We start from the raw sequence: 21,946 nt of genomic DNA on the forward strand, positions 1-21,946 counted from the left end.
TAGCAACCCTCCTAAAGTGGTATAAAGTATGTATGCTGCCTTATATCGCTAGAAACCGGGTTTCGATACCCGTTGTTAGTAGTGCATAGACAGCTCTTTATCTAACTTTCTGCATGATAACAAAAAAGTTGTTGAACAAATATAATCAGTACTGATTTCATAAAATTTTAAATATAAAGTTTATTAGTACTAGAAGTGTTTTCAGAATATTTTAAACTAAACACTGACTGATTCTAGTAGAACATACAGCAAAGTCGATATCCAATGGATATAAAGTTTGGTAATATTTCGTTTTATTGAACATGGGCTCTTTTATGTTTGCTTTTTTCGATCGGGTTTTATTTTGGTTTCCGGCAAGATGTGTGTCAATAATTTTCGAATTAGATAATAGAATTGTTTTTATAAGTAATCATTGACAGTATCAGGACTTTTTTTTTTACAGGAGAATTACTGGATTGGCTTAAATATGTTGTGTAAAGATATATTTGTTAAGTTACAGAATTTCTGAAATTGTTATTATAGCTATATGTTTTATTACTCAAACAGGTTTCAAAATTATTGAAGTTTTTACGCCACTTACTGTACGAAGTTTAGTCTGAATTTTAGGCCACTTACGTAAATTAGGGTTACGCGAACGAAGGTCTAAATCAGTGATTGGTTTACGCATTTCCATTGTAATTTTAGTCTTTATTTACTGTATAATACAAATTACAATTAAAAAGCATACTTTTTATTTTTAACATTGAGAGTGTGAGTTTGGCATTGTGTCGTGATGTATCATGGATAATCAAACAAGCGAACTATCGCCAAATTCTCCTAAAGATAATTCTCAAGTGGTAAGAATGATGAATGATTTTTCCGATCTTCTACAACAAAAGACTCCACATGTCAGAACTACTTCCAAGTTTGGCCTTAACTTGCCATTAACAACAGATAAGCCCAGGTTTAGTGCTGTTAAAAGTTCGTATAATACTAGTAAGCCAGTAAGTTGTAGTGCCAGTGACAGGACCAAACTTAATCGGCGAGAAACAAAGACAAGAGCAGTAGGTTTGCCTTGGAGTCGGAGTAGCATCTCAACAAAATTAAGCTTTGTGAGTCCAAAGCCACATAAATCTTTGGATAAAGCGAAAACCTTACCCATGAAAATATCAGGACAACAGTCTAGTGTTAATTTAGGTTCATTACAAAAGACGTTAGAAAGTGAAACTCTGACTTGTAAAGAGGTACATGATCAGAAAGGTCAGTAAAAATTAGATATGCTTAATCGTACAGCTACATGCATTTGGTTAAATTTTTAATATTGAAATGTAAGTAAGAGAAATTTATGTCGTGTTGAATATAGTTGGTGCCAGTATCAACGGATTGACAGTGGTTAATATTTGTATCTTTAATGTTAATAGTATAGAATTATCAGAAGTTTAATATATATACACACACACACACAAGATACTTAAGTTTCCTCTTAGATACATATTTTTTATTATCTCTATCACAATATTCAATAATTTTATGTTTTCATGTCTTTTTTTTTTTACTTTAAAATATGACTTGGGATAGTATGAAATCTATTGCGACTAGGTCTTAAATACAGTACACGTGAAATTCCCAGACCAGTGTTCTGTTGTGTCAGTACAGTTTTTAAGGCCCCTTGCTATTAACTCTTGAGACCATTAAAATATTTCCCTATCACACTCAAAGTTCATTTTTAAGTTTACAATTTGTTATTTCCAGGCATACATTTCCTAAGCTTTAATTAGTTATTTTCACATACACTAGTCCAGTTGTTGAATGGACACACACATGATTTGAATAGAGTATTTAAAATTAAAATGTCATTCTCTTTGTTAGCACAGTAATTTGGGAAAAATCTCCACAAATGCAATGTTTTATTATAAAGTGATATTTGTATTAACCTTTTTGCAATGGGCTTAGTAGAGTATACACAAATTTGTCTACACATTTGTTCATGTTAAATATTTGTATTATAACTTTTGATACAGCATGTGTATTTTCACAAAATTTAATAGACTTTTAGTGAAGATTATAAATATTTAGTACAAAAAAAATCAGATTTTCTAATGAAATATTGTTACTAAAGATTTGTTTGTGAAAATATTGAGTGTTTTGTTACAGGTCTGAGTGCAAAGTGACTTCATGTTACGATTAAGAAAATACATTTCTTCATCCTCAAAATCTCAAATAATATTTGCGTTACTTCTAAAATCTCCTAAATACATTTCAAACATTTGTTTTGGGTAAGACTATATTTTATTTACTACACTCTTAACTATGTGGGATCCATCACTCAAGGAACCTCGTAACCATCATAAAAAATATGAAATATAATCATAAATTATGCATCTTTTTGTGCTAGAATGCTTACTTATTATAACACAAAAATACAATGAATATTAATTATGCTTTTTTTAATGCTAGAATGTTAACTTATAACATGAAACTACCAATGTTTAGTCTAAGTAGCTTAAGTTTTGTAATGCTATATATTTATTTTTTATTATATTGACCTTCTAGTCATGCCTAACTAACATTACATAGCTTGTGTTAACTCAGTGCACATGCACTCATGTTAGTATCTAATAATATAAAACTGACATTTCCATGTCTTGGTTGTGTTGTAGTGGACTAGTGTTTTGTAATATACTTTAACATTTCAATTATTATACATTATATATGTATATAAATTATTGAACTTATTGTTTTTAAAATTTGGAACAATGGATAAAGAAGTATACCAAATGATTATCTATTCTAGATATAAGATCTGAACATGGTTGCTTAGTCTTTCAAAATTTCACATGTGAAGGATATCAAACACATTTTTAATTTTTATATATACAGTTGAATAATCAAAAATCATAAATAACTATAGTGATACTATAGAATTCCACTATAATTTATTAAGCTCAGCAACTAAGATGTGTTTAGGTTTTAAAAAATATGAATCTTTGAGCTGACTGAAGACACAATCTACCTTCTTGAAATATTGGTTCAAAAGAACATGGCAGACTTTTTAGAGTTTAAAATGGCTGAAATAACCACTAAGCTTACATTCTAAGCTGTTGATTAGTTATTCACGTCATATAATTAAGTGTACATAAGGACCCATTTCCAACAAAGGAAAGGCATAAATGGGGCCACTATGTTTGATTTACTATGTAAGTCATATTTTAGTAAAATAAAGTGATATGACGTTCTTATGTTATATTCTAGTTTGTTAACATTGGTACTTTGAGTTCCTGATTTGTACAAAACTATAGACTTAGTATTTTGACATCAGAAACAAGTAATTTTAAACAGTGCTGTGTTCAACATACCATGTGACTTACTGAAATTTATATTTGGATGTGTTCTCTTAATACATTTTTTTAAATTAAGAAATTAACTCATATATAATATTAAGGTTTGAATTATAATTTCATTTCAAACTTATTGACATAACTTCATATAATAGTAGTTTGAGGAACTTTTGAACACAAGTCAACAAGTACGATGACATGGCCTTTGATCTGTGACACATTGTGAAAGGGTTAAAAGACAAATTTAATACATGAGTGATGTGTCAGACAAGTACCTTTACCATTGTAGAAAATTAAAAACTTGCATTAGGTTTTTATATTTATTAAGTATTTTGGGGGAAATAAAAAAATTGTGTCGCTTTCCAGTTTGAATCTCAGGCTTCAGCTTTGATATCAACTTAAATTTCCGTGGGAAGTCAAAATTAAATTAAAACTGTTATTGTTAGTAAAATACAGTGAATTATACCTGGCAACTTTGTTTTCAAAATTGATATTCCTCGTTCATTAACTATTTAAAAAAAAATCCCTGATCCTCTGCTTGAGGTAGCAGACATGCAGTTTACTCATACTGTAAGTTGTGTGACTGAATATTTGTTAGTTCTGGTTTGAATAAAATGCAACATAAAACAAATAAAGTGTGTTACTAATATTTTTAAATTTAATTTTTTTATTTTGATTGTATCATTAAATATTCTTGACATTTATCAGCAGTTTTATTTTTGTATGAAATTTTTATCTTAGATTTTTGTCTGATGAAACATTATAAGTTTTTTTCTTATGATGCCTTACCCCCTTTATATTTAATATTTTTCATAAAGCATCATGACTTTTCCAATAGCTTTGCCCTGTGTTGTTTCTAATTTTGAAGACTGAACTATGTAATTCATATGGTCTTCTAGGGGAAGGTGACCACAAGTTGTATAGTGATGTAATGGATTAGAATATTCAGTTCTCCAGATTTGATTGGTACCATAACTCTAATGCTTGAAAGCACATGAAAATGAGTTTTGTATAAACTTTTTAAAGTCCCCTGCCAGTCTATCATGATGCCTTCAGTTTTGGGCCCATTACTGGTCCTTTTATTGTTATCAAGAAATAAGTATTTTTGAATTTGAATTCTGTTGTTACTTACCATGGAATTGGCTATTATTTGTATACAAATTAACTTTTATTGACCAGTTTTTGAGATACAGTATCAAACTACTTATGGCCCTGGTACATGTTTCTAAAATTTAAAGGAGTGGATGTTGAGAAAAATATTTTCATCATTTCATTAATGTTTTTGTATTTTCACAATACAACTAAAATCCCACAGGAAGCTCATACTGTGATCATAGGTGTATGTTACCAGTTGTAACAATATGAAAAGGATTAGAGGTAGTTTTTCGTTACAGGACCTTGGACATTTCATTCATAGAATGCATAGAAATAACTAGTTTGTTACTGTCTATAAAAACAAATACAAAATGAGTGCTAAGGGCTTACGAAGTACACAGATTGTGCAACATTGGAAAATGTGTATTTCTTGTGTGACAGAATGTTAGGAAAAAATGGAAAGGCTTAGATGAGATTGTTAAAACATTCACTGTGGATTTTTAATGTAGTGAAAATTCACACATTAGTAAATTTCACATATTCCCATGTGAAATTATGCTAGTTCTGTCTAAAATATGTAATAATTAAAATTCTGATAAATGTTCTACAGAAATGCCTGTATGCATAATGGCTTGAAATGTACCTTTATGGAAGTTTCTATTTTTGTATTAAGGTGCAAGAGAAAGTACACTTGAAAAAGAAGTGGAACTTATGAAGCAACTGGAGAAAAGTTTCAGTATTCTTGAAAGTTCTGTAGAACCTCTTAAGAAGCGTGCATGTGTAGAGTTGGAAATAGAGATGGAAAAATGGAAAACTGCATATGAAGTATGTTGAGAATTTTTCAGCTATTAGGTGTTTTTGCTTTTATAATAATGATTTAAAATATCCTTAATCCCTATACCAAGCTATGCATGTATTGTATGTTAAAACATGCACATGCTATTTGTTTGATGTATGTGTGAAATTACAATGCTTTACAATAAAGCAAAAAGGAAGAAGTACTCATAATCATATTAGTAACAGAAATATTGTTTGTTTGTTTGTTTTAATCTGTGAGTACAACCATAATTTATGCATGTAAATTAATGGCAAACAATAACTGTGTAAAAAATTTACATTTTATTTTTGGTGAGTTCTTAATATCATTTATAACCTTTAGTATAAAAGTTTTAAAATCTACATTTAGATTCTTATTTTAAATGTTGTCTTGTATGGTCATGCTAGTTTTCATGTAAATCTATTATTGCAATCATAGAGTCTTCAAAAATAACTTTAACCCCTGTGTAGAAACTACAGTTTAAATATTTGCAGAAATAAAATGAGATTATTGTTTTAAACTGTTTGTTTCTTACTTGTAATGATTTTTAAATAAATAGTTTAACTCTGACTTGGGAGATTCCAAAGCTGATGTCTGCATCTTTTGAGAGCCCGTCAGCTTGTCAATGCTCTGAAATAAGTCAGTGGACACATTCTGCTTCCACGCAGAGGTTTTTAAGTTCCTTATTCCTGGTGAGTGCAGCACAGGCATTACACTGTTATGCTTTGCAAATGACAACAACCATTTCTATATGCTAACTGTGTGTAACCACTTTGGTTCTGGTGAAGTTCTTGGATATCTGAACCCTTTATTTTCAAGTCCTTGATGATCAATGAGCTTCATGATCCATTAAGACTTCTCCTCTGTTTTGTTTTAATACACTTGCTCATAAAATCTGGATTTTCTCTTTTGGGTCCATGACTGCCATGCTTAATTTCAGTCTGTTGTGTCTCAGGCTCTGGTGCAGATTGATTAACTTGCTTAAACTTACTCTTTCTACAAAGTAATTTTTCTGTTCTCTGGTACTTTTAGGGATTTCTTCCCATTATTAGAGTCTGATTATCAATGCCTTTTTCACCTCACTCCTTTGTCCTCAAATCCAACTCAGCAGCTCCAACAGAACAATCTGTCTGGAGTGGTTTAACCACTGTTTCTATACTTCAGACACATCTTCCCTATCTAACTTTTGGGAGCTGTTGCTCTTTTTTTTTCTTTCTTGACTAATCTTTTTTCCCCAAAATTTGGATGGCTTTGAAAGGTTACAGAATGTTTTCTCCATTTTCTTCCCTGTATTGTTGTTTCAACTGAGGTTTTTTTTTTCTTTAAGCTATATTTGTTATTTCACTTGTACTGCGCCTTTTCAGAGTACTTGCCAATGTCTTGCAGTGGGAATATCTTCCTTTTATGGACAGGTTTCCCAACCACCTTTTTAGTATAAATATCTATATGTATCTGTTAAGTGAAGATTATGTAAGCTACTGAGTGGTCAGTGTTGCCTCAGTGAGAGTACTTTTCCCTCAAAATCTACAGTAAGAAGAAATGCAGAAAGTATTAGTTCCATTTGACCCTACTCATGCCTACTTTTGAAGTGGGGTTTTCTGGAAGACATATTATGGCAGTGTTTTATGTATTTTATCTTCTGAACCATTCTGCACTTCTGAAAGAATAAATAAAAAAAAACAGCACTAGCTCTCACACGTGCTGACTTTAGATGTGTAATCCTTTGCACTGTCTCTCTATGGGCGACTGGTTCCTGAGAGCATGAAACAAGCATCTCCTCAGTGTTTTTTCCTAGATGAATTCCTTCTCTCTGCTTCTTCTAGTGAAGTATGGGAGAATCCTTACTTTTCAGTCCCAGGTCACTGTTTGTGTTGGTACGGAAAGCTTTTTATTACACAGTGTGACCCCACTGGTACAAGACTGAGTGGACACACACCTTGTTTAGACAGAAAGACTGGGGTGTTACCTGATAGTATAATGTAGGACACCTCACTGTATATATGAACCAAGCAACTACTGGTTGTTTGGTCCCTCCTAATGAGTCTTGTGTTTTCTTTGGGAAAAAGTCTAAGTTACTTTTCCCTGCACTTGATTATTGTGGTACCTTAGATAATACTTTCATATGAAATGGTCTGACTTGTAACTCTTGCCACAATTCAAAGTCATGTTGAGCTGTCTGTCTCTAAGATAATGATCATATTGTACATTATTACCATCTGAGTGGCACTTTAGCACCATATAAAAATTCTTACAGTACTTTCTTGTGCTCTACTTCCTCTCCTAACAGCAAGTACTGTAATAACACTGGGGAAAGAGTATTCTTTGTTTGAGATGAATGTGGGCTTCCACTGAGTTTTGTCCCATTAGGTTACCCATGTCTTATGAGTGTCATATTCCAGAAAGGAACTCATTTTTGTAATTTTTTTCAACATGGTCCCCTCCACCATTCTTATTCTTGGATTTTATCTATTTTATTGTGCAGAGGTGAGTAATGTTTTTAAGTTAACATTTTTCTTAACCCTTCCTTTCTAATATTGGTGTGTTTGCATTGGTTCATTAAAGATGTTGCCTTCCTATTAGTGGAAGTATAGTTATGATGTCATAGGCAGGAGTAATATATATTGATCTGTGTTGGGTGAGAGTTTTACTTGAGGTTTGTGGTATGCACAGTAATCTACACAGCAACATGTGCAGTGTAATAACTTTTTGTTGTAAAGAGGTGAGCATCTATCCAAAATAAATTTTAGGTTATTAAAGATTCATATGTAATTTTTATACACTGAATTATGAGAAATTTTGTTTAAGATATGGAAATATGTTGTTGACCATTGTTGTACTGGGAATAGTTTAAGTAGCAGATGCTAAAACAAAAGAAATGTGCATTGTTATTTACATAATCATTGATGTTGTTATATCATTCACCACAAAATTCAAACCTGAAGGATACTCGCTTTCAAAAGATTAATATTGATAAATGTTGTGTTATTAGAATTATGATCATGCATTTGATCATTAAAATCTGTTATCTTAAGACATTGATGGTTCTTATTTTATTACATTTGAATAATGCATATAACATTTACCAAATATTGGAAATCTTATGTTGAACAACAAAACCAACCAACCACTTTTTATTTCCTGAACTTGACCATTAGTAATCTAAATACTTAACATTGCATGAAGTTTTCATACTGGTTAACAAAGAAGAATCCCTAGAAGGATGTGATTGACCATTCATAAGTTTGATCTGCTATGCAATTAACTTTGTTAATAAGATCTAATTAATTACACAGGAGTATCGATTAGTGGTATGTAAAAATCAGTTTATACAACTTATTTCAGTTTATTAATGCTACAAAGATAAATAACTAATCAAAATTATATCTAACATTTTTATTTATTTCAACTATTCAAGTCTCATGTGAGAATAATTGATTAGTTGAATATAATCAATTAACAAGCCTGATGATTGATTTATCAAATTTCGTTAATTGCCCAGTACTGGCTGTTAAGCTTACTACACCTAACCTGCAGCTAATTTCACTTACTTGTACTTGCTGAATGTCATTTTAAAACTAATAGAATTAAATTCACTGTTCTGTACCATTAGTATTTATAATTTGTATCTATAATCTATAGGTAATATTTTTAATGTAGGATTAATCACATGAAAAGCAGTAGCAGGGTATAACTTATATCTGATCAATTCATCTTGAAGATCACATTTTTCTAGCTTTCATTATCACATAGTGCTAATAAAATATTTGTCTTAAAAGAGTCCATAAAAATATATGATCCCTTTGAAGTAAAATGCATAATTATTTTACCAATGTAGTTTTGTCTCTTGTATTTAAATTACAAGAAAATATCTGGTTTTACGGATAAGGTAATTGACATCTTTTACCCTACAACAACAGGTGGTACAGAGGTTGAGTATTACCACTCCTTTATTGAGTTATCATATATAAATATATATTCTACTGTAATTATTATCACATGTATGTTTAATTTTTTAAACATAGGTTAAAGGTATAGAATTATTTTAATAAGTTAATTTTTTTTAAGAGAGAGGCTGAAAAGTTTGAAAAGTTGAAGGACACCATGCGAAGACTCGTAGAGAAACAGACAAAAGTTGAGTCAGAACTTAATGATTTGAAAGAACGACATAAAACAGAACAGGAAGAACATGAGAAACGGCTGTTGTCGTCTCAGAGGCTTTGTAAACAACTTGAAGCTGATATAAATGAGGTCTGCTTTAACATGTTTCTTAGAAGTAGTTCTATATACTATAAAATTCAACCAGTCAGAAAATATGATTTATGTTTTCGTGACTGAGGAAAAGGTATAAGCTTATTATATTGGTTTGTGTCATGATATTATCAGAAGTGAAAGAAAATATATTACAAGTGTTTGAATAAATGTATCATAATAAACTTATTTTTAGAACATTAAATACATCTGACTGTTTTCAACATTTCAATTTTCATTATTGAATTTAAATCATATTTACTTTTCTTAATTTATACCTAAATAAGAAGAAACTTAACTATATACTATTGCATTATGTCAGTAAGAGTAATCTCTAAAAGAGCAGTTAACTTTTCTCCTGGTTTCTGACTTTTAGCCATGTAAAAAGTATAAATGGTATAATTACTTGTATGTACATAATAAACATTATTTTCACTTTATTTTGCATGTATGTTTATCTGTAACATTCTTAGCCTAAGTGAAAGTACCGTGTCAAAAGCTTCATTCACTTTACCCCAAATTTTCATGCAGATCTGCATTTGTAATTTGGAGAAATGTATAAATACTACTTAAGTATATATTTCTGTTAGATTTACCTGAGTTGTAGGCAAACATTTCACTTGATGCTTGTGTGTTTCTAATGTATTAACTCAACTGTATGTCACAAGTTAACTTACCCAACTGTACGTAATCCAACATCTTTACTCATGACATTATTTTCTTATAGCTGTGGTACCTTATAGATGTACAGTTATTTTTTCTAAAGAAATTCGATTATAACTGTTTTAATGATATATAATGTGATTGAAATCAGATTTGAATTATGGAATAATAATAATTTATGACTGAGAATTTTAACCTCATTTGGATTGGAAGACCATAACTGATATCCCTTGTGTTTTTTTTCTTTTCACAGTGATGGTCTTATCTAAATGTTGTGAAACTTCAGACAAACTAAGCAAATAGTAACTAGTTATAGCTTTATAAATCATACAGATTTCTTCAGTATTCCTGTAATATTTTTTTATTGAAAATTTCCAAACTTTTGTTGTGAGGCATTGTTTTGAGAATATTAAACTCATTTTCTCCATAGAATTTATTAATTTTGTTGCAAATAAAAAGGTTCCATCTTATGTTTATCAAGTCAGTTTCAACTAGTATTACGTTTATTAACATATTTTGTTGTTATTTTTATTTTACTTCTGAACAGATGTAAATAAGAACAGAGAAGATTAACAAATATTTATTAATAATTTATCTTTTACATCATTTATTTAGATATTTACATACATTTTAATTACATATCACATGTCAGCCTACTTATTAAACAAATATGTACTAAAAACAGAGAATTCCATGGGATAAATTTTTCAAGTAACTTTATTATAGTAGATGGTCATGTCAACCAAAAGCAGTATCTCATTATCATAGGATTTGTAGATGTTAAACAGAAACAATGACATTTACAGACTGTTAAATGAAGCAGTTTTATATGTACAAGCATTCATGTCATATTACTACTTGAAAGTGATTTGTGACTGACCAATTGTGTGGTTTGACCGAGAACTAAATTTCATTGGTCTCAACACAGCAGACTCTTATATGAAGTTGGGTGCTGCAAACTCTACCCATCTTTCTAAACATCTAAACAAATCAAATCACTAGCTAGAGGATGAATTTGAATGTATTACTGCTGCATTGCTTCTGTCTATAGTCAGAGGTTACTATTATAGCAGGATGCATAACAGTAGCACATGTTGATAATTGCTTTTTACAACATAAATTCATATATTTACATTTTTATTGAAAATTATTGTCAGGTCACATGGAAATACTTTAAAAACAAAAGTACTTCACCTCTGCTTAAAAATTGTATTTGTATATAAAACTTGAATTGAAATGTGGTGTTATGGTATGAAAATATATTGTACATACAAATGTGTGTGTAATTTGACTGAGATAATACATAGATTTTTACTTTTCAAGCTTGAAGCAGAAAAATCTGAAATAATCCAGGAGTTGCATCATAAAATTGAAAGGTAATAAATGTTCTTAAAAGGGGACTTTGATGTTTTTGTGATGTTTTATAAATAAATACTGAAATTTTGTTCCTTAAAATCTCACACTCGTGATATTCATGAGTAGTTTTGGTGATAAATATTTTAAGTCCATATTCAGTTTAGCAGGTCAGAAGTTGTTCATATATATGTACAATACACAATAGTTCTTGGGCCCATAACTATCTGTAAACAGTGATAAACATACAGTCATGTGAAAAAGTTAGGATACCCTATGAAAGCCTGTGTATTTTTGTAACATTTTTGGATATATAGATATTTAATCTCAATTTTAACAATACTGAGAGATTATAGGAATATAACTAAAAAATTAAAACTGAAGAAAAGACTTTTCAAGATCTTCTGTGAATGTAATTCTACAAAAATACATACTCTAACTGAGGAAAAAGTTAGAACACCTTACCCCCCCAATAGCTAGTGTTACCCCCTTTGGCTAAAGTAACTGCAGTGAGATGCTTCTTGTAGCCATCTACCAGTCTCTGACATCGGTCTGAAGACAGTTTGCCCCACTCCTCAATGCAGAATTCTTTCAGCTGTGAGATGTGTGAGGGGTTTCTTGCATGTACAGCCCGTTTCAAGTCACCCCACAGCACCTCAATGGGATTAAGATCTGGGCTTTGACTCGGCCATTCCAGGACTCTCCATTTCTTAGTTTTCAGCCAGTCCTTGGTGGATTTACTGGTATGTTTTGGGTCATTGTTGTGTTGCAGGGTCCAGTTCCGCTTCCGCTTTAATATTCTTACAGATGGTCTTACATGTTCCTCAAGCACCAACTGATACACAGTAGAATTCATGGTGGATTCTATGATTGTGAGCTGTCCAGGTCTTGCTGCAACAAAGCAGCCGAAACCATGACACTTCCACCTACATGCTTCACAGTTGGTATGAGGTTCTTTTCCTGGAATGCTGTATTTGGTTTATGCCAAACATGTCCTCTGTTCTGGTGTCTAAATAATTCAATTTTGGACTCATCTGTCCAAAGAACATTATTCCAGAAGTCCTGGTCTTTGTCTACATTCTCTCTGGCAAACTTCAGTCTGGCCTTGATGTTTCTCATAGAGAGCAAAAGGTTTCCTCCATGCACACCTTCCATGCAAGTCAAACTTGTGCAGTCCCTTTCTGATTGTAGAGGCATGCACTTTCACATCAACAGTAGCCAGAGCCTGCTGAAGGTCACGTGATGACATGTTAGGGTTTTGGAGACCTCTTTTAGCATCTTGCAGTCTGCTCTCTGTGTGAACTTGCTTGGACAACCAGACCTGGGCATGTCGGCAGTTGTTTTGAAAGCCCTCCACTCGTTGACTATTTTCTGGACAGTGGAATGGCTCATTTCAAAATATTTTGTGATCTTTTTAAATCCCTGACCAGACTCATAAGCTGCTACAAGTTTCTTTCTGAAGGCCTCAGACATCTCATTTGCTTTCACCATGATGCTCACTCTCACTTCAACAGTCAGGAGCACACCCAACTAAATGTCTGAGGTTTAAATAGGGCAAGCCTCATTCAAAATGCTGAGTAACGATCTTCTAATCATGTGCACCTGGTGTGATACACCTGTGTGTGAGTTGAGCCATTTTAAGTGGGAATAAATGCAGGGGTGTCCTAACTTTTTCCTCAGTTAGAATATGCATTTTTGTAGAATTACATTTACAGAAGATCTTGAAAAGTCGTTTCTTCAGTTTTAATTGTTTAGTTATATTCCTATAATTTCTCAGTATTGTTAAAATTGAGATAAAGTATCTATATATCCAAAAATGTTACAAAATTACACAGGCTTTCATAGGGTGTCCTAACTTTTTCACATGACTGCACATGTATGCAAAAAAAAGTGTAAAAATTGTACTGTACAAATAATTTCAGTATATATGTAAAAATGGCCCGTATGGGTTGAGAAAATTTTATGTAGAGGAGTGAACAATGTTTCAGCTTTCTTCAGTCTTCATCAGGTTCACAAAGAAAGAAAGAGGTAACTGACCGATAACTGACCACATGTTTGAAGGTGGTTGTGTAATTGAGAGCAGGAATGTAGAGGGCGTGCTTGGATGTTTGATATATTTATTAATATAGGTATAAAGGTATTCCTTTATACTGGTTTATTTTGGGCTTGAGTTGTTGTATAAGTCAGGCTTCTTTAATTTTGTGTTTGTTTATGTTTGTTTCTTTATTTAGTATTTGAGTGTTTTCTATGGTTATGTTATGCTTATTTGATTTACAGCGTTTGAAAACATGTGAAGGTGATTTTTTGTGTTCTTTGAATCTGGTTTCCATTTTTCTACTTGTTTTTCCAATATTGAAGTTGTGGCAGTTATCACATTGTATTTTATAAATAATGTTGGTGTGGTGTTTGTCATTGTAGTTTTTACATAGTATAGACCTCAGTTTTGTGCCTGGTTTTTGAATAAATTTGGTATTAACTGGAATGTCATATTTTGTTACTAGTTTTTGTCAAATGTTGGTTATTTTTCTGCTGATGTTGGGAATATGTGTTATGCAGCAGTATATGGTTTTGTGATTTTTTAATTCATGAGATATATCTACTTTTGTTAGTTGATTTTGCTTTTTGTTTAGGTATGTGCATATAATGTTTTCTACAGTTTGTGGAGGAAATTTATTGATGAAGTATTGTTTTATTTTGTCTAATTCATCGTTAATTTTATCTGGTGAGCATAGTTTTATGGCTGTGTTTATTTAGTTTCTTAGTATGTTGAGTTTTTGTTTTGTTTAATGTGCTGAGTCCTAAGGAATATATAGTCCAGTGTGGCACAAAACTAAAGTCTATATTATGTAAAAACTACATTGACAAACACCACATGGCCTGGCATGGCCAAGCGTGTTAAAGCGTGCGATTCGTAATCTGAGGGTCGCAGTGTTGCATCCCCGTTGCACCAAACATGCTCGTCCTTTCAGCCGTGGGGACATTATAATGTGACGGTCAATCCCACTATTAGTTGGTAAAAGAGTAGCCTAAGAATTGGCGGTGGGTGGTGATGACTAGCTACCTTCCCTCTAGTCTTACACTACTTAATTAGGGACGGCTAGCACAGATAGCCCTCGAGTAGCTTTGTGCAAAATTCAAAAACAAACAAACAAGACAAACACCACACCAACATTATTTATAAAATACAGTGTGATAACTGCCACAACTTCTATATTGGAGAAACAAGTAGAAAAATGAAAACCAGATTCAAAGAACACAAAAAGTCACCTTCACATGTTTTCGAACACTGCAAATCAAATAAACACAACATGACTGTAGAAAACACCCAAATACTAAATAAAGAAACAAACACAAAATTAAAGAAGCCTTACTTGTACAACGACTCAACCTCAAAATAAACCAACATAAAGAAACACCTTTATACCTATATTAATAAATATATCCAACATCTAAGCACGCCCTCTACATTCCTACACTCAGTTACACAACTGCCTTGAAACATGGGGTCAGCTGTCATACAGCTACCTCTTTCTTTCTTTGTGAACCTGACGATGACCGAAGAAGGTTGAAACATTGTTTGCTCCTCTACATTAAATTTTCTCAACCCATACCAGCTTTTTTTATGCATATACTTTTCTCTACATGTGGATTTTCTCATCATCATGAAAATAATTTTAGTTTTAAATAACTGTTTGAAAGGCAGAGGACTTGATAGATTTCTTGCCATTATATTTAAAATGAATTATTATTTTTAGTCATTATTCATTATTTTTTATTGTTTGTTGTACATGTAAGATCAGTTTTAAACAAATAATACTACATATATCTCATATCAAAGGCTTAAACATTAGTTGTAAGTTGAACCTGTTTTTGAATACTCATTAATGTATTTTGCTTGTATTATTGGTTGTTATATTGTCGAAAAAGTAAACTTTAAAACTATTCAAATTTTAGACTCCAAGGAGAAGTTAAAGCTTCAAATGAAGAAGTAGAGAACGTTAAAAATCGGGTGGAGTTAGCTAAAAAGTAAGAATGTTATTATAAATTTCTACAAAGCTCTGATGATTTTGAATAAACTAGTAATGAATTATGAATTTCACATAGAGTTTGAATAAAACCTTGTCATTTGCACTTATTTTCAATAATTTGAATATTTTCATTTGATATGTTGAATTTGTCTTATTAATATTTTGTTGAAATAAGCTGCCAATTTTATAATATATTCTGTTTCATAAAATTTAAGTATAATTCTGTCAGATGTTTAGTAGACAAAGTATTTGTCTCCAGTTCTCTTGACCTTTTTAGTTGAACTTTCCAGAATGGCAGTTGGACTTGATGTTGTAGTTTTTATACATTTTTTTCTTTTGTACATATCTCAGGCCTGAACTAACTAATGTGATAAAAATATTGTATTTGTAAGGATGGTTTATAACCATCTTTTATTGTCAAAACAGATAATGTTATGTGGTAGAGCTATCTTAATAATTACCAAGCTGACTTGTTAAATTTTGGCTGTCTTAAGTATATTACATTTTGTTCTTGAAAAGGAAAAAAGCAGAGTATGATCTGGTGATAATTAGTAATTAATTTTTCCATATTGGTCTAAAATAGTTGTTTAAACTATTATTATTTCTTTCTAGAAAGTGATAATTTAACAACTTAAACAATTAATGATTGGTAAATACACCTTGGTCAAAGATGTCTGTAAGTTGATAGGATTAAAAATATATCTTCCAGAAGGAATTTTGCTGTTTGCAGCCCTTTCATGTAAGTTAAATAAGGTACATATTTCACAGAATAAAATTTTCTACTCCTGATTAATAGTAACTTGGAATCAGAGCAAAGCTACCTGTTTAGAGTGAAACCTAAACTTTGGTGTGGTTTATAAAAGTAATGACTGTAGGTAATTAAATATACTTTTTTTGCATTCTTATTTATGAAGGTTAGAATACATTGTTTCAATATTAAAGTGCATGTACTTTTAATAAAATGTTTGGCCATAATCTCAGTGATATCTAATGAGGTTCTGCTAAGGTAAGAGATTTAAGTTAGCTCTAAATAAATATATGTATATCCTAAGCTAACTTTGAACAATAGTCTTTGTAGTGAAAGTAGAGTAATAAAAATGAAATAAAAAAGTTATAAAATAAGAAACACAGATGTTCTAACTAGTACTTTTAATATTACGTCACACACCCAAACATGTTTTAGTTGTTATTAACAGTTCATAACAAGAAACAAAAAATAAAAACATTAGTAGTAAATACACTAAAGCAGTTCTTAATTTAGGGATCAAGCTAGACTTCCAAAGTAGGGAAAAAACACTTCTCCTTCCAAATTCCAAGTGGAAAAACTTTTTGAAAATAGGAAGACTTTACATTTCTGTATATTAGACATATTGACAGAGTAAAAACGTCATTTAATGATGGAATGTTACATATTTAGGGGTTGTTCATTTAATCTACATATACACATACATGTTAGCTTGAATGTCTTTTCAATATTCATTTAATATAAAAAGGTTTTTCTTCGGATTCTGATAAAAACCTTTTTTTTGCTATTTGAATCACCAAAATAACCTGTCTTCATACAAAATAATATAAAACCAGTTTCTAAACACCCCATAGTTTCCTTTCTTTTTGTTTTTGATTATGTTTTCAATGCCAATCATGATTTGTGGTCTTAGCAGAATGTCTTGTTAATTTACATATGTTTTATTTCTTCTTATATCTTTACAAGTCAAGTAGAACCAATATATCAACTGAAGTCATTCTGACTCAGAATTTGTGAATCTTTTTTTAGTTCTATTACTTTTTGTTGGCCCTTTTGTTTCTGGCCAGAATTTGATTCATGTTTTCCCCAAGTGTTTACTCCTGACCAGTTTGTTAAAAAATTCTGAAAGTAGCAATATGTTTGATTTAACTTCATGTTTAAAATGTAAATATGTCTGTAAGTAAGAAGTACAGTGTGACGTGGTTGCGTGTTGACTTGATTAATTACAATGATATCAAACTGCAGATGATACTTTCTATTCTCTAGAAAGAGGTTTTTGCAGGTTGAATAAAATTGTTTGGCCTTGCCCAGAAAACCTTGGTAATTAGATCTAAAAACATCATCTGTATAACTGTAAGCATGTGCTACTGTTTGAAGCTTTATTAATGTAATAGTTTTTTTGTTTTTTTATGAAGATTTATAATGTATAAAAATCCACTTTTAATAAACGTAAACCTGCAATAAATATAAATGTCAGGTCATTGTGTACTTAGCTTTGGTAATGAAACCGTTTGGGTACATCTGTGATTAAACTTGAATTTTTAAATATTAAACTTGTCTTTCACATCTTTTATTTGTAAAGTCAATATAGAAATAATGTAGTCTGTGCACCCACACAGTGTTAACCAGTCATGTACTGTGTTTAGTTTTATTTTATCAGAAGTTTAGACTACATTTGTTATATATTTTCTTTCCATGCTTCTTTATAGACATATTCTGAAAGAAGAGGAAATGAAATCCAACATGAAACTAGAAGAGGCCACTCAAAAAATAAAGGTATGTTATAGACCAAGGGCCCATTGTGACCAAGGGACACCTTAAGAATAGAGAAAATATCATGCCGGATCAGTTACTGATGTCTATCCAATTAATCCATTAAATTAATCTGTCTTTGTTCTTGGTGTGTTTTCACTGTTAAAATTAAACAAACTTTGACAACATGTGAAAATGGAGCACACCTAGTTTTACATGTTGGATTAATTATTAGTGTCTCTTTGAGGTCAGCTTACATGAAGTGTGTGAAAAACAAAGTGCATTATTTATGAGTTTGTGAATGTAGGGAGTCCAGGACACTATGGTGAGCTTCCCAGTACATCGAATATTTTTCTGTAGCCTTTGCAAGAGAAAAGTTTTCTTGTGTTATAAACTGAATGATGCTATTTGTGTTGTTAAAAGAACAAAATAATAGATGTAATATGTGGAAGGTATGCTTAGATAATTAAATAAAATTGTGTTATACTGTCATTGTTGTGTGACTGTTGTCTACAATGTCATTATTCCCTTAGGAGCAGATTTAACTTCTGTGTATAGTGACCATTATTCATTTGTGTTTTTTTTTTTTGTATATTATAGATATAATTTATGTGAAATACATTTTATAATCATATGCCTATAAAAGCACATTGATAAATTTCCCTTGGTTAAACAAAGTCTTCAGATATATATTTGGCTATTCAATAAATGAATAAGAAAAAGATTATACATGAAAATGCATCTACAATAGAAAAATAATTTTCACATTGGCTTCTTCACATCATGTTTATCATCTGTAAGATTACTGTCATTACTTTTATATATTTTATACAAGATGTCTCAACATTTGACAGAAGAATGTCATAAGTGAATACATATATGATATCTTGATGTTCATTATTAATGTACTCACGCAAAACAAAGCTATAATCTTATAAGATACAGGAAAATAGAAAAAAAAACTTTGATTATTTATAATGCTAATTAAATTGCCACATTTTAACTATCTTAAACTGATTGTGTCTTAGGTTATTTGTAGAAATTGATGGTGTATTATCACATTCACTTAATTACTGTAGTCAAGTTAATATGGATCCCAATCTTGACACATTGTTTTAATTTCTGTTAGGAGTTAATCGTTCCTTTTCCATTCTGTTCTGGTGTACAATAGGAGCTTGAGGACAAGTTATCGGCTCACCAAGAAGACACGGCATGGGTCCAAGGTGTCCAGAAAGAACTTTCAAGAATGGTTGAAATGGAAAATGAGAATCAGAAGTTGAAAGAAGATAACCGAATTTTGAGGTTAATGTTTTCTTATATATATAGTTGTGTATAATGTAGATCCATGGTTCAGCAGTAGTCTTATGGACTTAAAATGTAGTGTTTGATTCTACTTGGTAGAAAACAAACAAAGACCCATGAAATTTGTGTAGTTGATGTATACTTTGGCTAGGAGTTAGATATTCCATCAGTTTAACCAGGTAAGTGTCCCAAGTTTATATCTGTCAGGGACAGTGATGTTGAGAAAACCCACTTGTAGAGAAATATATATGCAAAAACGGCTCGTTTGGGTTGAGAAAATATTTTACATAGAAGAGCGAACAATGTTTCTACCTTCTTCGGTCATCGTCAGGTTCGCTCTTCTATGTAAAATATTTTCTCAACCCAAATGAGCTGTTTTTGCATATATATTTCTGTCAGGGACAGTTTGGATATAACTGGCTTCAATTGTGACCTTTATTAGGGCATGAAAAATAATAAAATACAGAAGTTAGAGCTGACTTTCATGTTTCACATCATGCTGGTATGTTTAACATTCGATCCCTAGTACATTCAGGTGTGAGAAGTTTCCATGGATTTCTGATTTTCTAATACAGACTGTAAACCAGATATTGCTATATGGATAACAAAAACACAACAATTTTTGAAGTAAATTTACATCTAAAACAAACAGTATGTTATACAATGAAAGAACAAACATAAATGCAAGAACAAGGTTGTATTTATTTTACTCAACATATCATTTTTACGACTTCTTCATGAGAAAATAAATACTCATGCTGTTAAACTCACGATGTACACTTTTAAATTTGTTCTGTATACTTATGGACTAAGGTCACACAGGTAATAATGATTTATTTAAAACAAAATATACAGTTACATCAATGTCTAGCAACACAGCTGTTGGTGTGAAGCCTAAAACTACATTGAAAATCATTTGAATATTCTGAAAAAAAAAGATAGATGCAGCACATAAACAAATGTGCAATAGATTATAATTAAAATAATGAAAAAATAATATTTGTATTTATAAATAGAGAGCAATGAAGATTGTAACACCAGTCCAGTGTTTTAATTAATAAGAAGGGCTTCTTTATAGTGAAGAGAAATTCATTAGTTATAACAAGGATAGCTGTTTGTAAAGAACAGTTAAATACCATACTTTTATGTTTTTCTACCTAGTGATCACTTGAACCTTTGATGAGATGACGTAAGGCTCTTACGTGCTCGGTGAATCTATCTTGTGATGTGTGAAATGTTTCAAAGATTTGAAATTCATTGCATATCCTATAAATTATTTTATAAGCAACATTTTTTAAAAATATGCATTAATCCTTTGCACATGCATTTTTACATGGAATGTATTAATATTTCTTCTAAGGTTCTGATTTGTTTTTTCTACAATTCCTATAAGTAAACCTGGTATACATATTACTGTTTGTCTCTTTTAAGTCTGTCACTAATGTGTGGGACAGTCAAAGTTTCAAAATAGTTTATTTAATTTTCTTTGAAGCATTTTTGGATAAATAAGATAAAAAACTGAATAACCATTTAGATTAAGTGTGAGTTATACATCTGTCAGTGTCTTGAATTTGCTTCCTTTAGAATTAGATATTTGATCAATCTTTGTGACTTGTCCTGTGATGTTTTTTTTTCTCCATAAGAATAGAGAAATATGTCTGGAAGAGGGCATTTTTATATACACTTATTATAAATTTGCTTTATGAGAATGAATTAGACATTTCAGTGAAGAAAAGGTGAAATACATATTCTGGTGAAAAAATAAATTCACAATAAAATAAATAAATTAGTGTGGTGAATAGTATATGATGGTTAATTTTGATGGTATATCACATGCTATCCAAATAACATCTAACCATTTTGGGGGTATTATTGTTAACTGCAGATGTGTTTTGTTGTTTTTCACATTCCTCTTAGTTTGTCTAATTCAACTAAGAAAAAGTAAAGTTAGGTAATCTCTGATACTGTAAAAATTTAACTTTTATTAACGTAATTGTGCTTTATATATTCTACTTGTTTAAAATGTACCATTTTAACTTCAAAATGGAAAACAAAACAAAAATTAATCTTTGAAAGGGAGGACTCGCCCCTCTAACTCATCCCTCTTTGTAATTTGCTCATTTTTGTAAAAAATTACCACTCTTGTGTGTGAGCAATACAATTCTTGTAACTTCTCAAAAGACAAGTTACCACAAACTCATTTTCAGTGTTTACTAATGAACAGAGCCATCTAGCCAGTTAATATCATTTATTTCTATTCATATGATGTTTTCTTGGGATCCCATTCTACACAGCACTAATTACTTGTATGGTTAGTACTGATAATCAGAAATTGACAGATTATTATTCTGATAACTCATAAAACACTTTTATAAGTAATAATACAAGCCACTAATTTCAAATTTGGTAAAACATTTTATGTTGAACCACAAAAGGCACCTATTACGTTTAGTGTAAGTTTCAGCTGTTTGTTATCCTACTAAGGGCTACACTGGTTGGACCCTACAAAAATGTTAAATTTGTTACTGTGCTTGCATCAAGAGTGTGTTTTATACTGTTGTTTTAAATACTTTAGTTTGTGGGTTACCATGAGCATAAAAGTAGTGTTAGTTTGTAAATAGGTTCA

The 21,946-nt window shown here is 31.0% G+C and overlaps 1 protein-coding gene across 2 annotated transcripts in view; it reads left to right on the forward strand.

Moving 5' to 3' along the window:
• Window positions 1–329: 329 nt before the first annotated feature.
• LOC143240595 (mitotic spindle assembly checkpoint protein MAD1-like) overlaps window positions 330–21,946 on the forward strand; it is a 46,245-nt gene continuing 24,628 nt past the window's right edge. Inside the window, exons 1-8 of one of the 2 annotated variants that reach the window (XM_076483302.1) lie at window positions 337–1,239; window positions 5,086–5,237; window positions 9,295–9,477; window positions 11,464–11,516; window positions 15,448–15,519; window positions 16,231–16,260; window positions 17,976–18,042; window positions 19,190–19,320. In XM_076483302.1, coding sequence (XP_076339417.1) covers window positions 780–1,239; window positions 5,086–5,237; window positions 9,295–9,477; window positions 11,464–11,516; window positions 15,448–15,519; window positions 16,231–16,260; window positions 17,976–18,042; window positions 19,190–19,320 — 1,148 coding nt within the window. In that variant the 5' untranslated portion in view covers window positions 337–779. Of the gene's footprint in view, window positions 1,240–5,085; window positions 5,238–9,294; window positions 9,478–11,463; window positions 11,517–15,447; window positions 15,520–16,230; window positions 16,261–17,975; window positions 18,043–19,189; window positions 19,321–21,946 lie in introns of both variants that reach the window. The other variant, XM_076483303.1, reaches the window with a different exon arrangement.

Source organism: Tachypleus tridentatus, chromosome 13, assembly GCF_004210375.1.
Source record: "Tachypleus tridentatus isolate NWPU-2018 chromosome 13, ASM421037v1, whole genome shotgun sequence".
Lineage (NCBI taxonomy): Eukaryota > Metazoa > Arthropoda > Merostomata > Xiphosura > Limulidae > Tachypleus > Tachypleus tridentatus.